Source organism: Micrasema longulum, unplaced genomic scaffold (genome assembly GCF_059751315.1).
Source record: "Micrasema longulum isolate JH-2025_06_02 unplaced genomic scaffold, ASM5975131v1 h1tg000403l, whole genome shotgun sequence".
In the NCBI taxonomy this organism is placed as follows: domain Eukaryota; kingdom Metazoa; phylum Arthropoda; class Insecta; order Trichoptera; family Brachycentridae; genus Micrasema; species Micrasema longulum.
The window spans coordinates 204,138-230,468 of NW_028277603.1; the positions used below are offsets into that span (position 1 = coordinate 204,138).

At 31.3% G+C, this 26,331-nt stretch overlaps 1 protein-coding gene across 3 annotated transcripts in view; it reads left to right on the plus strand.

The window, feature by feature from the left end:
• Positions 1-15,271: 15,271 nt before the first annotated feature.
• Positions 15,272-26,331, plus strand: part of LOC148281840 (hatching enzyme 1.2-like) — a 41,967-nt gene continuing 30,907 nt past the window's right edge. For all 3 annotated transcript variants that reach the window (XR_015822249.1, XM_088225984.1, XM_088225983.1), the window contains exons 1-3: positions 15,272-15,553; positions 22,053-22,220; positions 24,319-24,465. Coding sequence is in view for 2 of the 3 variants with exons in the window: in XM_088225984.1 (XP_088082110.1) it covers positions 15,394-15,553; positions 22,053-22,220; positions 24,319-24,465 (475 nt within the window). In the remaining variant the exon portion in view is untranslated. The remainder of the gene's footprint in view (positions 15,554-22,052; positions 22,221-24,318; positions 24,466-26,331) is intronic.

Below are 26,331 nucleotides of genomic sequence, written 5' to 3' on the forward strand. Positions count from 1 at the left end.
ACTCAATGCACAGTAACATAAAGCCAGCTTTCATTGGAGACATCCATCGGTACAGTACTCGATCAAAAAACAATATATATATTGGATCTGTGAAGTCTACGAAGTTTGGTACTAGATCTTTACAATACATAGGTTTCAAGGAATTTAATAAATTGCCACAAAAATTTAAAGTACCTATTTCAAAATATAGAAACAGGACGTGCGAATTGAAGAATTATTTTTTCCAGAAGTACTTTGAATAAATAATGTTAGTTTATAGAGAATGCGCATTCTTGAACATATACCTTTTAATATTTCACCGTTTTTGCTTGTATATGTAATTTTTAATACTATTTAAATGTTATTTGTGTTTTTTTCTTTTTATATACTTTTTTTGGCTTGTATACATAATTTCAATTTTTTCAACGTTTTTGATAAAAAAAATTAACCTGTATTGGGTGTGCGCATATTTTGTTAATTAAAAAAAATGATTTTATTTTGTACTAGTTCAGTATGTATATATACATCCATGTAATTTTTAAACTTTTTCAATTTTCTTTCCCAGATTGCATAATGTAAACATTATTTTGAATTTATTTCCATGCCTAGTATTCTGTTTATTCTGTTATTTTCAAGTATTTTTCATACCCTTTTTAATTTGTAGTATATCATAATTTTAATTTTTCTGCTTTTGTTAAATAATATTATAGTTTAAAATTTAAAAACGTCTCTAAAAAAAATATTATCTGTATGTCCCTAAATGAGTTTTTTTTTTAAAAACTCCTTGGGAATATTGTATATAATTATGTATAATATGTTTTCAATATAATAAATAAAAAAAATAAAAAAAAATATAGGCAGAATGGTGAATGTTACACAGTGTGTAAAGTGGCCACTTAAACCAGCCATTGACAGGTCATAAGCCCTGTAGATGGCTAGACTTCTATATTACCCTTTCTTAAATGTTCTTCATCTCTGTTGTAATATGTTAATATAAACAGCTCCCCAGGGAGTTGAATCCAGTCCTTGTCAACAAAAATTTGGACAAACTCAAAATATTGTATAGTAAATTAACTAGTAGGTTAACTACTAACTACTAACTACTAACTTAAAACAGGTTGTACCTAGTTAGGCAGACTAGACATGATACAGATAAATCTATTACCTAAGTGTGTATGAAATAGATAAAGTAATTATTATTTTGGTTAATAAATTATTATTATTATACATTAAAAAAAAAACTATTGAAATCTGTTTTTTGATACATAATTTTAACAAAGATTTAAATCGAAACAAATTCAAATAATTGAATTCTATCATATTGTCCTTAGAAATGCAATTTTACAGTTTTGGAGCTATGAAAAATTAATTGATTAATTCAATTTATAACGGAAAGGAGCTTGATTACAGCACGTCTTGCAACTACAAAGCGCATGGACGGTGAGAAATCTAGTTAGTTAATCTATTTACACGTTTTAAATTTTACAATGAAGTTTATTGTATTAATGAAATTTAAAAAGAAAAAAAAAACTAATAAAAAACCTATCCACATAGTGTTTACTCCTATGTGCTATTCCATATTATATATACGTAAATGCATACTTTAAAGGTGATATTTATTCATACATAATCCTTGCATTTATTATCAGTTTGTATGCAGTATGACGAAATGCTGCATTGTTGGGTCATTGTACTGTTAAAACATTGTACGTTAGTCGACAGCAGAAGTCCGAATAACACAAATAATGGTCGAGAAAAGGCGTTAATATGCAAGCAAATTTCACAATAACAATGATTGTATTCAAGGTTTTATTCTGAATCGGTGGAAAATTCTTATTTATTCATAGTTTTGTCCGCATCCGATAAAGAATGTCAACAATGTTTAGAGTACTAGTGGATTTTTTAAAGTTGGCGCGTTCGTAATACTTACACAAACGCATGGGCCTTACTTATAAGATTTCCTTATACCAGGTTTATATTAAGAAATAAATATACCCGGTTTAACTATTTATAACCGATATAAAAAAAGCTTACTTATAAAAATATTTCCTACCTAGAATGACAATTCACGGGTTATTTAATGATCATTTTTTTAAACAGTCAACACTGATATGTGCGCGTGCGTAGCAACTTTTTTAACAACACAAACAAATGTCAAAGTCAAATCGAGACTAGTGTCAGTGTAAGCGAGAACGTGGAGAAAACCGTTTGAAAACGAAATCAAAATTAGGAAGAAGAGAAGTTAAAAACGAATTCTATAGTTTATTCGTGTTTCTTTTTTATCACAATTAATTAAAACACATACAAACATATAACATTTCAGATATTATTGAAACAAATAATTAAAAATCACTCGAATCGCATTAAGAAGGCCGCAGGCATAGAATTAAGAATTGTCCAGAAACCGCATACGCACATCAAACAGAAGGCGACTCAACTACTCATAAATAAGTAGGTTTACGTTTTGACCAATTAGTTTCATTGTAGACGTCGCTCAGTACGCAACTCTTGATTTTAATTCAACTATGCCATGTTGTGTTCTTTTAAAGTGTAGAAATACTGCTAGGATCTTAAAGAAACAGGATGCAATCACATTTCATCTGTAATTTGCAAATGAATGTGTATATAAAAAATGCATTACTTAAAAATTGAATTATTTTTCCGTCTGTCAGATTGTCGAAGAAACGAAATGGAAATTTTGTTAGTCTTGCCAGGGTAGTAATTTTTTTTACCCTACTTTGCTAACCTAATGAAAATTAGACCTCGGATTAAACAACGCCGTGGGGGACATTTGAACGACATTATCTTTAAACCATCAAATATTATTTAACATCATATAAAAATATCCGTTTTATGTCAAATAAAATTTGTTTTATATTTTAAGTTCAAAGTTCATTAATTCAATGACTCTTATTTAATGCCCCTTTATTTATCTACTCTTTTGTGTCAATCAATGTTTCCGCGTGCACAATAAAATTTTAGAGAAATTAACAGATTGCTTTTTTTTACCTTACATTTGTGTTATGATTTTTTTCTCCCCATCAAACAACATTACCCGGCGACTTCACGAACACGCGCGGCGAAAGTAGGGCATAGTGGGGAATTATTGGACACAGTCCGATGTATTCAAATATGATTCTACGCTCCTTCTGGACTATTCTTAATTCTATGGTCGCAGGACTTTGAAATTGTTTAAAATTGAAAAAAAACTAATAAACTATCCATTTTGATTACCGAAAAATACGATTTTTGACAGATCGCGTTCTTTTTCCAGCGTTATACTCGTACCACATAATGTGCAGGTATACGTTTCTATGGTCGCTATCCCAGATTTAAACCGAGTTTAACTCGATGCGAAGTTTATATGTAATATTTTTAGCTATACCATCATTATTCTACCACTATTCTTAGGCTTAACTTTATACCCGATGTATAAGTAAGGCCCATTGTGTGGTATCTGTGAACAAACATATGGTTTGGCACGGCATACGCATTATGAAAATAATGTCTGCCTCTCTCGCGCTCAGACGCGCTTATGAGCGTGACAAAGACAACTATTGCTTTGTTACAATATTTGAGTTTGTATACAAAAGACTGGATTTCATCCCCTCGGGAGTCATTAAGATTAACAAATCACAACAGGGATGGAGAATACCTCAAATAAGGAATATGGAAGTCTAGGCTTTTACAACGCTTATGACCTGTCATTGGCTAGTTTAAGTGGCTACTTTACAGCCAATGACAGGTCATAAGCCCTGTAAATACCTAGACTTCCATATTCCCTTTTTTTTATATTTATTTTTATTTAAGAAGGTAAATATAAACAGAAAAAATATAAAAGGAAAAATAATGAAACCCATTTTTCCTTTACAAAGAAAAACGTTAAAGAAATTATATAATTTAAAAAAGTAATATAAACATTATCAAGAACTAAAAGCGTACGTAAGGTATTCTCCATCCCTGTTGTAATTTTTTTATTGCTTTGTTAGTTGCTAATGATATGGTAATAAAATAAACATAGGGTGCTTCTGCGTTCATCTGAATTCTGCTGCGATTCTTAATAGTAAGAATATAATAATATTCGATGTATATACATATGCCTTAAAATAAAGATAAAAAACACCGTTTTATATACTATATATATGTATTTTCATTTAATCAAATCATGTATAGGCTGATTATCTACTGCTGGCGCTTTCGCAAAACTTACACAAGAACATTAGTAATGTGAAAATTTTTGATATTATATTAAATGATTTTTAAAATTTCTTTTGGACTAGAGCGAAAAAAAAACAATTTCTTAAGAAAATGTCATATACAATATTTATTTTTAAACAAGCATGTTTTATTCAATATTTTGTGTTCATTGTAATAATAATTAATACACTGTATGTAATCAAAATGCACAGTACAAATTTTATTATATTTTTTTATTTATTTTTTTATTTTCTTTTATTCAGGAAACATACAGTACTGTTGCAAAGCTTAATATTTTACACAATTAGAATTAATTCTAATGGACCAGTGAAGTTTCCATATTAAAAAGCAATTATATGTTAGGTTAATTATGAAACTATAAAAAAGAGAAGGAAAAAGAAAAACATAAATGAAAGTTTTTTAAAAATTAAAATTTAAGTGTAAAAAAGATATTTTAAAGTTTGTAGTTTGTAGTTTGTAGTGAGTATTTACAAATGGAAATAATATTAAAAATGAAGAAAATTCGTAAGAGTAATTAAAAATTAAGAATGAAAATAAAGAATGAAAAACATGCTCAGATGTAAAAATAAAATAAAATAGTAATAACATTTTTTTAAAAAAGGAAAAACATAAACACATATTTATTTTAAGGGATTCAAAGAAACGATGAGAAGAATCTTTAAGTGAAATATAAGACAGTAAATTTAGGTAAATTTAAAATTCTTTATTGTTTATTTTAATACAAATTATATTAAAATAAATAATAAAGGTAGCACATTTGGTAAAAAATTAATATAACCTTTTTTGAAATCAACATCCTGTAGATTTTAAATGTGGTTGTGTGACTACAATAGTTGAGTTTGTCCAAATGTTTGTAGACAAAATACTGGATTTCACCCCCTCGGGAGTAATTAAGATTAACAAATAACAACAGGGATGAAGAATACCTTCAAAAAGGTAATATAGAAGTCTAGGCATTTACAGGGCTTATGACCTGTCATTGGCTGGTTCAAGTGGCCACTTTACACACTGTGTAACATTCACTATTTTGCCCATGTTCGAACATTCACATTTCTTTGACTCTTCCATTTGTTGATTTTAGTAAAGTTAAAGAGCTGAAACCTTTATTGTTGTAAAGAGATTTATCTGACTGAATTATTTCACATACTAGGGAACGCCTGAAAGCAATTTTCTAATTTTAAAACTTATTCTCGGGCCAGTTGGTTTTATTACAATATTTAAGTTTGTCCAAATGTTTGTAGACTGTATATTGTTTGTTTAACTTCACTAAAATCAACAAATAAAAGAATCGAAGAAATGTGGATGTTCGAACATAGGCAAAATGGTAAATGTTACACAGTGTGTAAAGTGGCCACTTGAACCAGCCAGTTTTAAAATAAATAAAATGCATATTTATATTATTTTATTTAATTATTGTTAATTTTCCTCTCTTTTTATAATTTAAATAAAATATTTTAAGACATTAATTTGATTAACATTTTAAATAAGGTAATATAGAAGTCTGGGCATCTACAGAGCTTATGACCTGTCATTGGCTGGTTTAAGTGGCCATTTTAAATTTGGATATATTGGAAAAATTTGAACAAACTCAAAATACTGTTCATAAATCCACGTGGTCTATGAAGAAGTATAGAAATTGAAAAAAAAATCTTTTTCAGGCGTTGCCTAGAACGTAGGTGAAATAATTTGATTAGATTAATCTTACCCGCATAAATGAAGGTTTCAGCTCTTTAACTTCGCGAACATCAACAGATCAAAGAGTTGAAGGAATATAGATGTTAAAATATGGGCAGAATATTACACAGTGTGTAAAGTGGCCACTTAAACTAGCCAATGACAGGTCATTAGCCCTGTAGACGCCTAGACTTCTATATTACCTTCTCTAAAATGTTATTTATCTCTGTTGTAATATGTTGATGTTATTTAATATTTTATCGGGACACACACGTATTAATATTTTATGTTTTTTTAAATAATGTATTGATATTGTAATAACCTGTGTATTTTATTAAATAAACGCTCTATTATCAGTTAAGTAGCGCATAAAAATAATGTTTAATATAAATAATAGTCGCATAATCAAAAATATGTTATTTCCATGACATTTTAAAAATGTATGTCAACAAGATATTTAATCCAATGGCCCATTTTATTCACAAAAAATATATATTGATCATATTATTTTCTTATAAAATAAATGTTTAAATCAGCAAGCCATATTTGTATAAATTAAACAAGAATGTCTATGAATTTTAAATATTCCCACGTGTTACCTATTTTTGGATCTGTTATTTCCGAATTTAAAAATGAGCACAAAAACTTAAATAAATGGTAAAGGTTATTTGCCATTTTGAAGAATATTTTCATTTCTACGAGATATCATTTTTGCTCTTATGTTATATGAGTTTATTATTTTATTTATTTACAAGCATTTAAAACGGAATTTCAGGTAAACAAAAGTGAGTATTTTCGACACCTCCTTCTGGTCACGTTCAACCGAGAGATTATAGCTTCCAAAGCTGCTGGTGATATTTGCGCAGTGTACGATGAAGATGCCATGAAATATTGTCTTTTTTTTTCTAAAATAATGAAGGAGAATTCATTATTTTACAACAAATTAGTTAATGATGTATTCTCCTTCATTATTTTACAACAAATTAGTCAATGATATTCTCCTTCATTATTTAGTTACAACAAATTAGTCAATAATGTATTCTCCTTCGTTATTTTACAACAAATTAGTCAATGATGTATTCTCCTTCATTATTTAGTTACAACAAATTAGTCAATAATGTATTCTCCTTCGTTATTTTACAACAAATTAGTCAATGGTGTATTCTCCTTCATTATTTAGTTACAACAAATTATTGCAACAAATTAGTCAATAATGTATTCTCCTTCATTATTTTACAACAAATTAGTCAATGATATTCTCCTTCATTATTTAGTTACAACAAATTAGTCAATAATGTATTCTCCTTCGTTATTTTACAACAAATTAGTCAATGATGTATTCTCCTTCATTATTTAGTTACAACAAATTAGTCAATAGTGTATTCTCCTTCGTTATTTTACAACAAATTAGTCAATGGTGTATTCTCCTTCATTATTTAGTTACAACAAATTATTGCAACAAATTAGTCAATAATGTATTCTCCTTCATTATTTTTCAACAAATTAGTCAATAATGTATTCTCCTTCATTATTTTACAACAAACTAGTCAATAATGTATTCTCCTTCATTATTTTACAACAAATTAGTCAATAATGTATTCTCCTTCATTATTTTACAACAAATTAGTCAATAATGTATTCTCCTTCATTATTTTACAACAAACTAGTCAATAATGTATTCTCCTTCATTATTTTACAACAAATTAGTCAATAATGTATTCTCCTTCATTATTTTACAACAAATTAGTCAATAATGTATTCTCCTTCATTATTTTACAACAAATTAGTCAATAATTTATTCTCCTTATTTGTTTTCTAGTTTATTACAGAAGTAATTGAAATGTCCACTTTCATCTGCTTGAGATTACATTTTGAAGGCTTGTAATAAAAAAAATTATTACGTATAACGTAAAAGTAAACACAATATCTTATAGATCAGAACATTTTATTTCAAATGATGCGAACTTCGCCATTTCGTTTTTCAAAAAAAATGTTTTTATTTATTTGATAACAGAAAACGCACCAATCAGTATACCATGAGATTGAGTCATCTCATCACACTGAATAATAATAATAATAAAAAAAATACAATTTTAATCCACCCTAATTTTATCGCGTCGTGTGGATTTAGACGATGCGCATAAAATAGGCTAATGTTATAAAATATTTATATGTCTCATGTATGGCCCGTTTCACACGTATCGCTTATATGTGTGCTAATTTATAAGAACAACAGTCGACCGTGAACTGCAATAAAAACGACCTTCAGCAAAGTACCTGTTCGTACTATGGTTGAAATTATATCGTACATTTAAATAAGAACTGTCGAAAAACCAAAAAATAAATGCCGGACCGTCTCTAATTCGCCGAAATTTATTCAAACTAGACCTATTTAGCAGTCACGCTAGTGATGTGACTCATTCTTTGTCAGTAATCGATTCAAAGGAAGTTATGACAGATAAAATTATGCATACCTTAGAGCAACAATTATTTTTTACTGTACTATATACGTTACGGGTTCAAGGTCGCTTCAGTTCATTTTTTAATATGGCGATAAAGAAAGTTTTTTACAAGGCAAATCATTTTTAATTCATTAGAAAATTGTGGGTAGGAACTTGAAAATGATACGCCATAGATTATTACACATATTACTACAGAAATGGAGAACATTTTAGAAAGGCAAAATACGCATTTACATTCCTAAAGGAGTCAAACAGGGATGTGTAGTGTCACCATGGTTTTTCAACATATACATCGATAACTGTATGAAAGAACTGAAAGATTTAAAAATGGGAGCAAAAATGAGTGGTATAACTGTTGACTGTCTTCTGCATGCGGATGATGCCGTGCTTCTTGCTAGCAGCAAAGAAGACCTGCAATGATTGGTAACAAAAGTATGTATTGTTGATAAATCGAAAGTGATGGTTTTTGAAAGGGATGAAAATATATATTAATGTGAGATCAGTGTGAACGGAGATATCCTGAATCAGGTCGAAGAATTTGTGTATCTGGAAAGTGTGTTTATTAGGGATGGAAAGACTGAGCAAGATATTGAAAGGAGGGTGAGTGCCGGGAACAGGGTGAACGGTATACTGAAATCTACTTTGCCAAACAAATGTTTATCGCAGGAGGCAAAACTAGCAGTTCACAATGGAGTTCTAGCGCCAACTCTAATGTATGGAAGCGAAGTATGGAATTTGGAAAATAATTAGGAAAATATGTTAAATGCTGTCGAAATGCGATCCCTCAGGCGAATGTATGGTAAAACGATGTATGAAAGGTGCACGAATGTCGAGATCCGTGAACTGTGTAAGGCTGAGACATGCATTATTGACAGAATCAAGAAAGGGGTGCTGCGTTGGTTTGGACATGTAGAGCGAATGGACAGCGAAAGAACGGCTAAAAGGATCTACGATGCGAATGTGGATGGATGCAGAAAACAAGTAAGACCGAGAAAGACATGGCACGATCAAGTCCATCAAATACTTGAAGATGACACTGTCAAGAGTAGGAATAATCGGCGTGCGTCCATGAGAAGATAAATTAATGTAGTGGAAGCGAGGTCTGTTTGAAAAGACAGAGTGATATGGCGTTCTATCCTCTCTGCCACCGGTGCCTCGGTGAGTGGTCGTAAGCCCAGTAAATGCCTGTACTTCCTTCCATATTTTATTCTCTAAAATTTACCTCCGTTTCTGTTGTAATATTTCAATCGTAAAAACATATTGTTTTTGTGTACGAATATTGAGACAAACTCACAGATACACAATAGGTTATGTTCCATTTATTGGGTAAAAAAACAGATTTTTTTGAATGGAAAAGTCTTTACTTTGCTGTCTTGTGTTTGACCTAAATGATTTCTTTTTCAGAACATATTCCCGGTTCAAGGTCGCTTCAGTTTTTTCTTATTTTTTATATGGCGATGAAGAAAGTTTTTTACAAGACAGATATTTTTTTAAACTTGTGGGTAGAATATTTAAAATAAAATTAATCAGATTCGGTACTTATTTCATATCGCGGTCTTGTGACGTTCTCGAATGTTTTAATTTTCAGAATATATTCTCGGTTCAAGGTCGCTTCAGTTCATATTTTGTATGGTGATCAAGAAATTTTTTTACAAGGCAGATAATTTTAAATTCGTAATAAACTCGTAGAAGGAACTTAAAAATGACGCATAATAGGTTAGGTATTTATTTAATAAGTAAAACAATATTTTTTACATAGAAAAGTCGAAATTTTACGGTCTTGTAATGGATCTAAATGTTATCATTTTAAAAATATATTACCGGTTTAAAGTCGCTTCAGTTCATTTTTTTGTAATATGGTATTAAAGAAAGTTTTTTACAGCGTAGATAATTTTTAATTCGTAATAAACTTGTGGATACGATCTTCAAAATGATGACGCATTATATAAAAGGCATCCATTTATTGAAAAAAAACAAGTTTTAAGTCTAAAAGTCTAAATTAAGTTCAAGGTCGCTTCAGTTCATATTTTTACATGATGATAAAGAAAGTCTTTTACAGGCAGATAATTTTTAATTCGTAATAAATTTGTGAATAGCAACTTAAAAATGATGCATAATAAGTTTGGTGTTTATTTGTAATCTAACCTTTCCCTCACTAAGCATCCAAAAATTACACATGATCCGAACGGGGGGACCAAACGACCCCAGCGCCTAATTATATATGGCATCAGGAGAATAAAACGTTTGAAGTGTTTATGACCGTGCAATAATTTATTCATGTTTTCGCGTACACATATTTACTCATTTTTTTTTTTATTCATTTTTGTTAGTTTGCCGAATGCTTATGTATACAAAGTAAAATTGACCCTTTTATTATTTACGTCTTTTTTGTTTTAATATTTAAAAAAATTGCTTCTTTCTATTAATTTCACAATTACAAAAAATATAGGGTAAATAGCTTCAAATGTTGTCTAAATTTTGTGGTCTTGTGATGAATCCAAATGTTATCATTTTCCATATAAATTACCAGTTCAAGGTCACTTCATTTTTTTTGTAATATGGTAGAAAGTTAATTGGCAGATAATATTTAATTCATAATAAACTTGTGGATAGGAACTTGAAAATAATGCATAATATAAAAAGTATTTATTCATTTTTTTAAAAACCTGTTTTTTTAAAGTGGAATAGTCTTAATTTTGCAGTCTTGTGATCGACTCGAATCTTATCATTTTCAGATATATTACTGGTTCAAGGTCGCTTCAGTTCATATTTTATATGGTGATAAAGAATGTTTTTTACAAGGTGGATATTTTTTATTTATTTGTGGGTAGGAACTTAAAACTAAAAAAAATTATTTGTTTATTTATTAGGTACACAATTAATTTAGTAAAAAAAATAGATTTATTTGAAATGGAAAAGCCAATGTTTGTCGCAGGAGGCAAAACAAGCAGTTCACAATGGCGTTCTTGCCGATGGCTATACAGGTGTTCTTTAAACCCTGTCACATCCGAAACCACGATAATCAGTATGGGCAAGAAGACATATAAGCATATTAAAAAAATATTTAGAACAAAGAAAATGTTTAAAAATAAAATATATAAAAAAGCAAATGGTTGCTTACTTCTGCTGGGAGAAGTGAGGGGAGCGCGGCGCAGTATCAGACCCCCCCCCCTTGTTTCTGCCCTGCAGAAGTAAACAACCATTTTCTTTTTTTGATTTTTTTATTTTTTATTTTATTCGTTATAAAAAAATATTTAAATGTGCCAATATGTCTTCTTGCTCATACTGATCATCGTCGTTTCGGATGTGACAGGGTTTAATGAACACCCTGTATAGAATTGGAAAGCAATGATAAAAGTAGGCTTTGCGTTGTCGAAATGTGATCTCTCAGGCGAACGCGTGGTATGATAGGAGCACAAATGTCGAGATCCGTGCATTATGTAAGGCTGAGACTAGTTTGATAGATAAAATCAAGAAATGAGTTTCACGTTGGTTTGGACATGTGGAGCGAACGTTGATGGATGCAGGAAACGAAGAAGAGCAAAAAAGACATGGCAGGACCAAATCCAACAAATGTTCGAAGATAGTTATGTCAATAGTTGGAATAATCTGCGCGCGTGCATGAGAAGATGTATAATGTAGAAGAAGCGAAATCTGTACGCAATTACTGCGTGATATGGCGTTCTATCCTCTGTGCCTACCCCTGCGGAGAAACGGTGTGATGGTTTCTTGTTGTTGGAAAAGTTATAGGCATAAATCCACCTGGTCCATGAAGAAGTATAGAATTTGAAAAAAATACATTTTCAGGCGTTGCCCAGAATGTAGGTGAAATAATTAAATTTCGCAAATCTCGCTTTAGCTTCACAAACATCAACAGATGAAAGAATTGAAGGAATATAGATGTTCAAATATGGGCAGAATGGTGAATGTTACACAGTGTGTAAAGTGGCCACTTAAACCAGCCAATGACAGGTCATAAACCCTGCAGATGCCTAGACTTCTATATTACCTTCTCTAAAATGTTCTTCATCTCTGTTGTAATACGTCTATAGGGCATGTATATGTATTATAATATGTCGTTGAGTGCATAGCACACTTCTGGTTATTCTCTCACACAGAACTGTATTCTTCCTATATTATCCTCCCGGATGCAGACGTTTTGAAATTACTGCTTGTAAATTCAAACTTTGGCTATTTTACATAGATATACATGACTCATCCGATGTTTATATTTTAAAAGCAATACGTCGACCTATTTTGTCAAATTATCTACTTTAATTCAAAAGTTTATATAGTTATAAATTGAACTGAACAAAGACTCTTAGATATCAAAACGTAATAAAAAGAAATATGCCGTAATTACTTTAATTGTGTCGGTGAAAAGCTTTACGGGTGTAATTAAAATGTCAATCTATTTGCCTAACTTTATGTATTTGATAAGATTAAATTTCGTTTCCTCGCTTTCCCGCGCAAAGAGCTGTCAGTGTCCTTTCCCGCGTAAATAAAAACGCCCGATTAGTGATAAAAATTAGCGTTAACATCGTTCATTCGCAATTATTATAATTAGCAATAGCTATAGCTTAAAGTACTTGCTAAGTTCAGGAAATACAAAAGTAATTTTATTTATTTATTAAGGAAATCATACAGTCTTTATATAAAACAAAGTACAAAAGAACAATAAAAAAAGTAAGACCAATTACAGATTTCACACTGATTTATTATGAATGCAGGAAGAGAGGGGAAAAATAATTGAATTCTAAAAAAGTAAAAATATAAATATTAAATAAAAAGTACATAAAAGGGAGAAGACATTGCTCCAACTTTACTTTCCTCTCTCTCTCTCTGCTTCCATGAACATTTAAATTTCTTTGTAAAAATTCACAACCAACAATAATTTATTAGATGAAGGTAGTAAATGTATTTATGAATGATGATGATAATGATTTTTATGATGATTCACACCTCATAAAGAAGTTCATCGGTTTTTAAAACATTTTTTACTGTAAATAAACTACTAAACTAATAAAAATAAAAAAAAACATTTAATTGTGTCGTATTATCAGCGCTATGATTAGTATTTTTGAAATTACACAGCGTGTGACGTTTTAAGTTCTCTTCCCTTTATTCTTCGTACGTTTTGCTTATAGATCCTTTGGCTTATTGTAAACCGGATATTTATCACAACCCTCTTATCATTGGTTGATTTAGAATAACTAGTAACGTCGTTATTGTATTAAAATATTATATGTAGTTTTGGGTAATGCTTAAGGTCGCAATAATATTCTAAATGAAGATCATAATGTGTGATTTCACGTGTTTATATTTTTTAACGTTTAATCATCAGTGTGACCATATCTATTTCTTCTTCTTCTTATCAGCCCGTTTCTCTCCACTGCTGGATAAAGGCTTCTTCCAAATTTTTCCATGTTTTTCTGTCCTGGGCACTCTGTTTCCATCCATGGCCCACGATTTCGACGGCATTGTCAGTCCATCTCCTCTGTGGTCTCCCTACTTTCCTTTTACGTTCGCAGGGTCTCCAGTTTAGTATTTTGGGGTGTACCTATCGACTTCTTGTCTCGCCACATGACCCGCCCACTGCCATTTTTATCTTCCCGCTCTTTCTGCGATATCGGTCACCTTTGTACGGCGTCTTATCTCCTCATTCCTTATTCGCCATATTTAGTGTGGCCATATATGAAGCAAAAATTAGCCTTATGGAAAAATAATGTAAACTGATCAGTCTTACGCTTCAGTTAGGTACTATATAGGAAACATGAAACCTTTTGCATTGTAGGCGCTAACCACTAGACCACAAGGTTGACAGATGCGAAATTTTGCGAAATTCGATTACAAATGCTGGGTCTATCGCATCGATGAAAGATGGCGATTGTTTTCGTTAAACACAAACTTAAACTTTACGTTTAACATCAGTTCCGGAACTTAATTCGTAGTCAGTAAGTGTGAAGCGGCATAAAAAGGCGCAACATACAGCTTTAAATTCACAGTAAACTGGCAAGTTAGTCTTATTTACTCTACTACGCGTTTTGCATGGCAATGTTCGCATGTTTATCTGAGAGAGCTCTTCCAACCTCTATGACAACACAGACTATCTCTTCGGTCTAGTAACGAAAACACCCTTTTAATACCCTTTTGTCGCTCCAACTTTCTTGCCTTCTCTTTCACAGTAGTAGCTGCTCGATTGTGAAATAATCTACCTAATTTTAGAGACGCCTCTCTTTTTTTTACATTTAAGGATTTAAGTCAAGACTGAAATGTCACTATCTAAATATTTAAGTTGTTCTTTTATCCTTCTTCTTTACTTCCCATCCATTTTCCTCTCTTCATAGTATGGTGTTATTTTTTTATTTAGTTAGTCTTTGTTTTTAATTTTCTATAAAATCGTAAGGTACAATATGTTCATATACTTGTAATTTTCTCAAACTGAACGGTTTGTATAGGTAGGAAGAAATCGCCTTAAGGCAATATGCCCGCCTGTTAAATAATACTTTTAAAAGTAATAATAATGTTGACGCAAGAACGCTCATTTTTCAGAACATAATTTTAAACTATCGTTCTATGCAGCGTTATTTCTATTTAATTATATCTCTGTGACTATAAATAAATAAATATGAGGTGATTCAAATTTAAATCATTGAAATAAAATTAATTATGTTGTAACAAAGCGATATAACGATACATAGCGGTTTATAGAAGAAAAAAACAATAATGAGAAAAAACGCAATAAATGAATACGAAATTTCGCATGCTAATCTTAATTCGCATTCTAAGTAAATTAGGACAAAATAGCAATAATTGGCAGCACTGGCCGATAGGCCGGGGTCTATTTATTTTGTGATAGTACTTTCGCGGCATTGAAGAAATTAAACAGAAAAACGTCTCAAGCGCACTCATTTCGTATAAAAACAGGTTCCAACAACATTACACATCACTCTGTGAGCAACTCCAATATAAACTAACGTCAAAAGTGGGCGCGAAAGACAAAAATTACCGAAATATCAGAGATAATTTTCCAACTGTCAAAATAGTTTAATCTTTCAAGATGTCTATGGTCGTCGCATTAGTGTTTTGTTTGATAGGGACGGTCTTGCCAACACCCCTTCGCGATGTCGATTTTAACTCGATCGATTTTGTCGATCCAAGCAAGTTAGATTTGTCCTATTTAGGAGGAAGAATCTTTGGCGTACCATCAGCTAGTTCCGGTAAGTACTTTAATCATGTTTTTGTACTATAAATTATTTTATTATTTTTTTTATTGAAAAAGAAAATGTTTGAGTTCTTATAATTTACACAAATCTTTAATTTTGAGGGCCATTTTCAACGAGTTGTAAATAACTCACTATTAGAAAATGGGAATCAAGTTGGGGTAGAGTGGGATTCGAACCACGGACCACCTTTGATCCGTGAGTCCGAGACACTAGCCACAGGACCACAACCCGAATCAAAATATGTATTATAAATGCAAGAAAAACGATTTGCTTATAAATGTTGATAAATCGAAAGTGATGGTTTTTGAAAGAGATGAAAATATAACTAAATGTGAGATCAGTGTGAACGGAGATATTTTGAATCAGGTAGAAGAATTTGTGTATCTGAAAAGTATGTTTACTAGGGATGGAAAGGAGGGAGAGTGCCGGGAACAGGGTGGAAGGTGCGATGAAATCTACTTCGGCAAACAAATATTTATGACAGGAGGCAAAACTAGCAGTTCACAATGGAGATCTAATGCCAACTCTCATGTATGGGAGCGAAGAATGGAATTAAAAAATAATGATAAAAGTAGGTTGAATGCTGCCGAAATGCGATCCCTTAGGCAAATGTGTGGTAAAACGATTAATGACGGTGCACAAATTTCGAGATCCGTAAACTGTGTAAGGCTGAGACATGCATTATCGACAGAATCAAAAAAGGGGTGTTGCGTTGGTTTGGACATTTAGAGCGAATGGAGAGCGAAAGAACGACTAAAAGGATCAACGATGTGAATGTTGATGGATGCAGAAAACGAGGAAGACAGAGAAAGACATGGCGCGATCAAGTCCATCGAATACTTGAAGATGGACATGTCAGGAGTAGGAAGTCTGTATGCAAAGATAGAATGATATGGCGTTCTATCCTCTCTGCCTATCCCTACAAGGAGACGGCGTGATGGTTTGTTTCTTTGTGTTTGTTTTATAATATGTAGTAACAGAGGCGAAGAAATTATCTATTTTTATATCGATCTAGTTAGTGTTAGTCTAGAAAGATTTAAACTTACTCAAAATATTTTGTATACATTCTACATATTGTTTTAAATGTATCTTTTAAAAGTTTTTTATTAGTAGTTCTAAAATCTTCAAATCAGAGCATTATAAAATAAATGTTAACAAATTACAACAGAGATTAATAACATTTTAGAGAACGGAATAAGGAAATTTAGGCATTTAAATTGGCCGATTTAAGTGGTCAATTTAAACACTGTGTAAAATTCACCATTTTGTCCATGTTTGAACATCTGTATTTCTTCAGTTCTTCTATCTGTGAATTTAGTGAGGTTAAAGAGCTAAAACCTTTATTGTAGTGAAAAGAATCATCTGATTTAATTATTTCACAATTTTCTTACATTATTTTCCCTGGGAGGTAAAATCCAGTATTTCGTCTACAAACATTTGGACAAAATCTGTAAGAAAATTAATGGTTTAAATCCCAAATAAAAACAATTTAAAAACAACAAAATGAAAGGTAATTTTTGTAAAACGCTAAGATGGTAATAAATAAGATTGCAAAAAAATATCAATTTTGGGAAGGATCAGAAGATTTATTGATAAGGACTCCTGCAAAACTATTTACAAAGCAATTATTGAACCACACGTTAACTACTGTAGTAGCATTTTATTTTTATCAAACAAAGAAAACATAGATAAACTAACTGTATTACAAAATAAAGCCTTTAGAATCATTTTGAAAAAAAAAACAGATATACGAGGGTAAAGTCGATGGTAAATGAAATGAAATTATTAACATATAAACAAAGAATATTTTACAATACAATGATATTTGTTCATAAAATTATAAACTCTAATAAGAAAACAGAATTTTGGAAAAAAATTGATCGGAACCAGCATGAACACGATCACAATACTAGAGAAAAGAACAAAATTAGACTTCCATTTAGGAAAAAGGCAAAGTCACAAAATTCAATTTTATTTAAAGCAATTAAAAAGTATTACGAAATGGAAAAAAATATTTATGAAGAAAAAAACATATCAAAATTTAAAATAATGGTCAAGACATATGTGATAAACAATTTATAAATTAAATATATTTGCAATGTTATTATTAGAACACACATAACAATATGTATGATATGTGTGCCCTACTTTAAGATTTAAATAAATAAAATAAATATTATTTTTTTCACGTATGTATACTCCTAAAATATGTTAGTACAAACATGTCGCCGTTCAAGCAAAAGTAACTTACTCAAAAAACATCATTTTGAGAAATCACATTTCAAAAGTTTGAAGACCAAGGAAAAATCAGATCTTTGTATTTTGGAGGTTTTATGTATACGACATGGCATCTTCATGTGTTTTTAATCAATTTCATGTGTAACTTTTTCCGTCGGATGGATTTCAAAATATTTGGAAGGTTTTTAATGAGGCAAAGTGGCTCAAATTTTGATAAATGTTTATTATCTGAACAATGCAAGCTATAAAATACAGCGAAAGGAAGAGTTAATTAGAAATAATTATTAAAATGTCACGGTTAAATATTATTTTTTATTTAAGTGAATATTTTTCAACATGTTTTTTTTTAATGTTTCAATAATAATAATAATAATAATCAAGGTTTATTAACAAAAATAACAATTACTTTATCTACTACGTACACACTTAGGTAATAGATTTATCTGGATCATGTCAAGTCTGCCTAACTAGGTACAACCTGTTTTAAGGCAGACCTTTTTATGCAAAAAATAATCTGATTTGATGATTTGTATTATGAGCAATATAATACAAATCATTCAATTAAAATAAATAAGAAACCACGAATCTACTACCAAGCAGTATTGTCCTGCATTTACTCTACGACTCTAAAAAAATGTTACACAGTGTGTCAAGTGGCCACTTAAACATAAGCCCTGTAGATGCCTAGACATCTATATTGCCTTCTTTAAAATGTTCTTCATCTCTGTAGTAATATGTTAAAATAATAATAGTTACGATAAATAAGTTCCAGCTTAGGTGCATTATACAATACTCGTTAACATATTTTCTTGCAATGAATAGCAAATAACATTCTATATAGATAAGAATTTGCATTTTATCAAACACTTCGCCAAGAATTCGTTATATTTTGTAAGTGTTTTGAACTGGCAAATTCTTTAGAATACAATACAATAATATCGACCGAAAGAAAAAAGTTACCAAGCGACATGCAGCAACTTTGCAGTAGTGCCAATTAAAGTTTTTTTATTTTTTTAAATTAATAAAAATCCAACTCAGTTCTAGTCCTGTAGTACAATCACAAATAACTGTCGACATGCTTAAAAACATGCTAAGCATTTGAGCAATCACAATAAACAATAATAAACATGCTTAAGTTATCGCGGTCATAAGTCAACGCATGTGTAATCTCTAAGTCAACGCTCGTGTCGGTTTGTTTTTTATTTTCCTCGTAAATAAATACAGTTCACTTGCGAAAAATCTGCGTTTACTATAAAAAAATAATACAATATATTGCTTTGCCAAAAAGTAAGGAGTATCTAATACAAAAAAGTTAAAATTAAATTACAATTACTATGGCGACTGCTTTTCTTGACATTTGGCTTGCTAACCGCCGCCGCCGGCTAAATGCAATGAATAGCATAATAAATAAATAAAAATAGCAATTTTAAAATATTTTCCATATTTACACCGGTGAAATTCAAACATGTGATTGCGCAGCAGGATTATACGTCGCAAAACGTAAATATTTTGACATTTAATATTAGGTGTTCACGGATGTTGCATTGTGATCGCGAATACGATAAACAACCAGGGTGAGAAATTGATATCACGTTTTTTACTAGCGCGTCGATATTTTTAATGTGATTAAGCTACAGGTGGATTCATCAACAATGTTTGGAGTTTGTCCAAATTTTTGTAGACAAGAACTGGATTCAATCCCCTAGGGAGCTGTTAATATAAAAATATTACAACAGATATGGAGAAGAGAGAGAAGAATGTTCTTCTTCATCATCAGCGTACAACAAACAGCTTACTGAAAAATTATAAATTTTTGCTGCAATACATTCAATCTCTTTCATACATTCAATACATTCAATCTCTTTCATACAGTTGTTCATGTATTTATTTTATTTTATTTTTCATACTTTCTCATAAAAACAAAACACATTGTGGAAATATAGGCAGAATGGTGAATTTTACACAGTGTGTAAAGTGGCCACTTAAACCAGCCATTGACAGGTCATAAGCCCGGTAGATGCCTAGACTTCTATATTACCTTCTCTTAAATGTTCTTCATCTCTGTTGTAATATGTTAATATGAACAGCTCCCCAGGGAGTTGAATCCAGTCCTTGTCTACAAAAATATGGACAAACTCAAAATATTGTTGATAAATTACCTGGTCCATGAAGAAGTATAGAAATTGAAAAAATAATATTTTCAGGCGTTGCCTAGTATGTAGGTGAAATAATTCAATTAGACGAATCTCACCCGCATAAATAAAGGTTTCAGCTCTTTAACTTCACAAACATCAACAGATGAAAGAATTGAAGGAATATAGATGTTTAAATATAGGCAGAATGGTGAATGTTACACCGTGTGTAAAGTGGCCACCATTGACAGGTCATAAGCCCTGTAGATCCCTAGACTTCTATATTACCTTCTCTTAAATGTTCTTCATCTCTGTTGTAATTTGTTAACACATTGTGGAATTTATTCAATGGTTTTAATAAGTCGGTAAAAATATATATATTAAATGTGTCTCAATTACATTATGAGGATAACTTTTATTATATCATATTAATATTTATGCTAAATACTTGTTTTAGTCACTAAAAATTTAGTGTATCAGTTTTATTATTGTACATGTTGGTGAGGGTGAGTATATATATTTATATTGTGTGAGGGTGTGTGTATATGTGTACGGGTGTGTGAGTATTGTATGTATGCGAGAGTGTGTAGTGAATGTAAGTGGACTTATTGAACAATGATTATCAAAAAATATTTGTTTTTTAAAACCTTAACACTTTGAGCACCGGCCGAATACACATAGGATTTACCAAATACACGTGACATTTCATGCTTTGTGAAGGGTTTCTTAAAAGTGTCATAATTATGAAAATACTTGGTCAAATCAATTGAAACTTTTCATATTTATTTGAAATAATGAAATAAGTAATTTTTGTATGATAGTTTTACCAACATTACCCTTTATGGAGAGCCACATTGCGCATTGCAATGTTCGCACATATACAGGGCCTCACTCTTTTTTTGTGCTTCGTATCCCGGAGCCGTGTAAACACGTGATTACAATAACCACGCGTTGTGTCCCGGTCCCGTGTTTTCACGTGGTTTACCAGCAGTGAAAAAGTACTAACAAAAGTCACTAGATTTCAATAAAATGCACTCTTTAGACATCTGATAAACCACGTGAAAACACGGGACCGGGACACAACGCATGGTTATATAATCACGTGTTTTCACGGCTCTGTGATACAAAGTGTTAATGAGGAAACTATCAACCACCTTATCGTTCGATGTAAAATTGTTAAGAACACTCCAGCATAAAATCCCAATTTAATCATATGGAAAAAAAATGGAAGTACTCATTATTCACTGGGATCTGTCACAATAGATATTCACAGGTCGCAGTGACGTCAGGAGCTTGAATAGCACTAACCCCCACCTCTAAAAATAAGAATAATCACTCACATACACACATACATATAATGATTACGTGTATGTATGTAGGTATACCTCGGATTCATTCATTCGACGTACCTGTAGAAATTATAATGGACTCAGTATTGATGTAGACATTTTTAACTGCACGTTGCATTTATTCAGAAAATTTCTTCATGGGGTCGATTATTTGGGATAGTTGCCGAATGTGCATCTTGAGTGGTTTTTGCTATGTATATGTGCCGCATGTTATGTATATGTTTGTGTATGTTTTATATGTGCGTGGATGGCTCGGAGTGTACATTCGGTATTTTTATTTATTTTAATTTATTACCTCCATGGAAAACGCAAATGTTAACAATTATTCTTTTCTCACTTGAAATTATTATTTATTTATTTTTTTTGTCACATTTAATGTTTATATTTTTTTCGTAATTTATAAAAACTTAATTGGTCTTTTTACGTTAAAAAAATGTTATTTTCAATACTTATTATTTTTGACTGTATGTTTTCTGAATAAAATAAAATAAAAAATAAATAAAAATAATATGTAAATATTTAGTATGATTATTTGTATGGATTAAACAACCACGGTGACATCACACATCCCTGTGAATGTGGTGTGAACTAAGATGTGAATCCTCCATTAACTCTTCAGCACGCTGAACTCTCCTCATAGAGAGATGAAACATTTTTGCATAACACTATCCAATTCAAAACAGCCAAATTTAGACTTACTTCTGGGGGTGTGAAATATTTGCAGTGTGTTTGAAAGATGGTTTTTGACAAAAAACGAATTCGCTTATGTTTAAGGGTTGAAGTTGGCTTCGTGGACTCCCGGCTCCAAGGAAAATCCTGACGAATTGGGAGAGTACGCAGAAGGTGACATCTTGTTTCCTACCACCGCAAGAAATGGACTTAAAGCTGAAAGCACCCGTTGGCCCCGTGGCATCGTCCCCTACGTCATCGAGAGCGGATACAGTAAGTAAATTGATTACTATACATATCGCTCCCCCGAAGCAACAGTGAGATATCTCTGAAGAACATATTCTTAGATAATCTAACTTTAAGGTGTGCAAAGGGTCTGATTGAATTACATTATTTGAAGTAAATTATAAATATTATGTTTTCACATAGGATAACTATCTTACTTTAATATTTTATTATTCGAAAACATTAATTTATTTCATTTACTATCATATCTACATGTGTGTGTAAGATTCAGGTTGTTTAGGGTTGGTTGGAGTTCGTAGTTAAAATTAAGATATTTAAAACGGTTTTGAAATGACAGTAAAAAAAGGTGGTTTGATCTTGAATAAGTTGATAGTTAAGGCTAAAATGTATACTCAGTGTTATTAGATTTCTATAATAAATAAATACTTACTGAAATCGAGTGGTATAATTAGCAATAAAAATGGCAGAACGCAAAAAACTCACATAAAAATATTTTTAAAAATCAACGCATCAACGCATCAATCCATTTTTGCTTTTTTTAAACCTTTTCCTTTTCTTTTTTTAAACTTAAAAGCACCACTTATTTAACGACGGACTCCAAGACGTAGCTGATGACTACGATAGTAAAACCAGCCCTCCGCGGGGTACCTAAATAAAGCGCACGTACTCGGGAACTTACTGGGAATTTAAAGCGTAGCTTACTCGGAAACATTCCGGGCACAGGGAATTTACTGGGAATTTATATTTTTTGACGTAATAATGCATATTTTTTTATTTTATTGTCTTGATGTATGTAAAAATCTATTGTTTGTATTATTATTATATTTGGATAATTTATATAGCGCCGTTTTTGTGAAAATCACCTCAAGGGCGCTGTACAATAAATAAATATCCCACCACGTCTTGCAGCTACAGAGCGCATGGACGGTTGGAATTTTAGACCTCATTTACTAAATTTGGATATTTGATAGTTGATAACATTTACCTATTGAAGCTAGATTACTAATCTTCTTGCAGCTACAAAGTGCATGGACGAGTGAAATTCTGGCAACTTAAAATCATCAATAAATTTACAAAAACAAACATTGAACATAATAGTAAATTTGTAAAGTGTTCGTGCTAAAAAGTAAACAATTAAAAACTTAACAGATAAAGCGTTTCAACACTATGAATAACATAACAGATAAAAATATATGTAAAAAGTGCATAAATGTACACAGATTTCAAAATTTCCGTGCATTTCGGGTTGCCGGGAATGTTCTCGGGAAGTTACGGGAACGTTCCCGCCAAGCGAAACATTCCGGGAACGACAAATCATCTAAAAAAGTATTTTCATGTCAGGCGCCTAAACCTATGCATTCTGCATAGCCTATTTTCACCTAAAACACAAACAGCATAGCGTACTCAACGCCGCAGTAAGGCAAACTGCAGAGCATAGTTTTATTAAATATATTATTCAAGGTGTTATACTACAACTACTATCTCGCCATTTCCTCGTCGGGGTAGGCAGTTAGAATATAAAACATCATGCGTCTTACCTGCCATATGTCATTCATTTCCATACTCATAAATGTCATTCGATTGTGTCTGCTTTTGACACAGCTAGACTTTGGTTCATTTCATTATGCCAAGTTTGAGCGTCCTTTTCCTACATTACTGCGTTGTTACACGACTTTATAGAAGAGCGATGTTCTTTGTTTGTTTTTAAAGATGAGAGTCAGTGCTAAATAAGCTTCTGACGTCACTACGGCTAATGTAGATCTATTATGACTGGTCCCCATAAGTAAACTCTCTCCTTCTGATCCTTGGTCTTTAAGGATATAAATTGGAGGGCAAGCGCTCACGTGGCTATTGCAATATCTCCTCCAACCAAGCTCAGGTCCTTAAAGTACCGGGCTATTGGGTAGGGGGTGAGCGCTTTCAGGTTTAAGCAATGGCCCCCCGAAGATAAAGCATTACATTCATGATGTAATAACTTATATTTCCACATAAGTTATTAATTTAAAAAATACTTGGTACACTTCCACTTATTTATTTTGACCAATTAGCGTTTTCACCCTCTAATGGGCATCTTCAGACTGGTGAATATTATACAGTGTAGGGGTAATTTTACTTTATGTTACAGGTTCTGAGGAAAGAGACAATATAATGAGGGCGATAGCAGATTACCATAGACAAACTTGCATTCGTTTTACTCCTTACAAAGGAGAATCCGATTACCTGACTATTGGTAACAGGAAAACAGGGTGCTGGTCAAGTGTTGGAAGAACTGGTTAGTACATTTTAAATAAATTAGCGTAAATTCACGACGCCGAAGAACACAAAAAAGATCACCCAGATTGGGCCAATTTTTATTTTGCCGGCCAACAAATATAATCGCATTATTTAAATCTTCTTCTTCTTCCAAGTCGGTCCCTCAATGCCGAGGATCGTGGTCACCATGAGCACTTTTGATTAGTCTGTTCCACTCCAGTCTGTCCTCAGTCCGACGAACTGACTCATCAAGTTTTAGCCCCGTAGCCACCTTTATTTGGTCAGTCCATCTAAATTGGATTCTACCTCGGCTTTTCCTACCTTTAACTCGGCCAGATATTATTTTCTTTTCTAGATTGTCTGGCTCACGTCTAGCTATATGTCCAAAGAAAGACAGTATCCTTCTCAAACACACCACTGATAGACGAGTTGTAATATGGAGCTCTTCCAGTATCGATGCATTCGTCCTTTTGTCTATCCAAGGCATATTCAAATAGAACTTAGCATTATAAACATTTTTATTAGTATACCAAAGTTCTAAGTCAATTCTCCGAGATTATATTTAGGTTTGAATATTTAGCCTCAAAGTATTACTTAGCATAGATGTAAAGCAGATTTGTTTTGTCATAAGTGTTATTTAAAGTGGTGTAATGGTAATTAATTGAAATTAAACTAACTTTAAATTTACATTTTTCTGTCTCTTTTATACAATATTTTATAATTTAAAAAGAAATGCGTGTAATTGTAAGTTAGTTAAATTCCTGACGATGAGGTAGTAACCTCGAAACCGGTCAAAGTGTAACTCAAAATTTAAATGGTTTGTGCAAATTTATAACCATAAAATTGTGTAAAAAAAAATATATTTATTTTTTTAAAAACTTAGTCTTGACATTCCCATCTTCAAGTATTTGTCGGATTTAAACGTGATGTGAGCAGTGTGCACACTTTTTACTGTGTGGACACTAGAGGTCGACCAGCCTTACGTGGCAGTTGACTAAGTTTATAACTAAAATTCTTTACACTAAAAGCAGTGCGTGGTGATGTTAGAACAATTGCTTACGCAGTTTTGCAATGTTATCAAGCAGAAAAGTCACAGAAGTTGCCATTTATCGCCTTTGAAAATTCGATAAGACGAGCTGCCGCCATGACAGCTTTGTTATTTGATTATTTAACTAAGTGCTGCCAGGATAGTTATTTTAATAAACCCTTGTTAGTGATTTTTTTCGGAAAAATATATAAATCTGCCTTTATTTTTTATTTTATTTTTTATTTCATGTTTAAAAAAGAATATTTCAGTTTTTAAAATTAAGTATGAAAGTATTTTTATATTTTTAAGCATATTTTGTATTCTTTAAAAAAAACCTAATACTTAAGTGTTTGTTTTTTTTAAAAAAATCTATTTAGTCAGTCTTTAAAATTTTTCTTGTTCTGTTTTGTCGGGTTTCAACACTTTTTTTAAATTATTTTTTTATGTATAAACTTTATCTAGTATTATAATGCACTTTTTTTAAAATAGGAGTACATTGTTTTATCTTACAACGCTTGTCTAATAATAAACCCTTGTTAGTGATTTTTTTCGGAAAAATATATAAATCTGCCTTTATTTTTTATTTTATTTTTTATTTCATGTTTAAAAAAGAATATTTCAGTTTCTAAAATTAAGTATGAAAGTATTCTTATATTTTTTAAGCAAATTTTGTATTTTAAAAAAAAAAACCTAATACTTTTGTGTTTGTTTTTAAAAAAAAATCTATTTAGTTAGTTTTTATAACTTCATATTGTTCTGTTTTGTCGCGTTTTAACACTTTTATTTAAAAAAAAAATATGTATAAACTTTATCTAGTATTATAATGCTTTTTTTTTAAAATAGGAGTACATTGTTTTA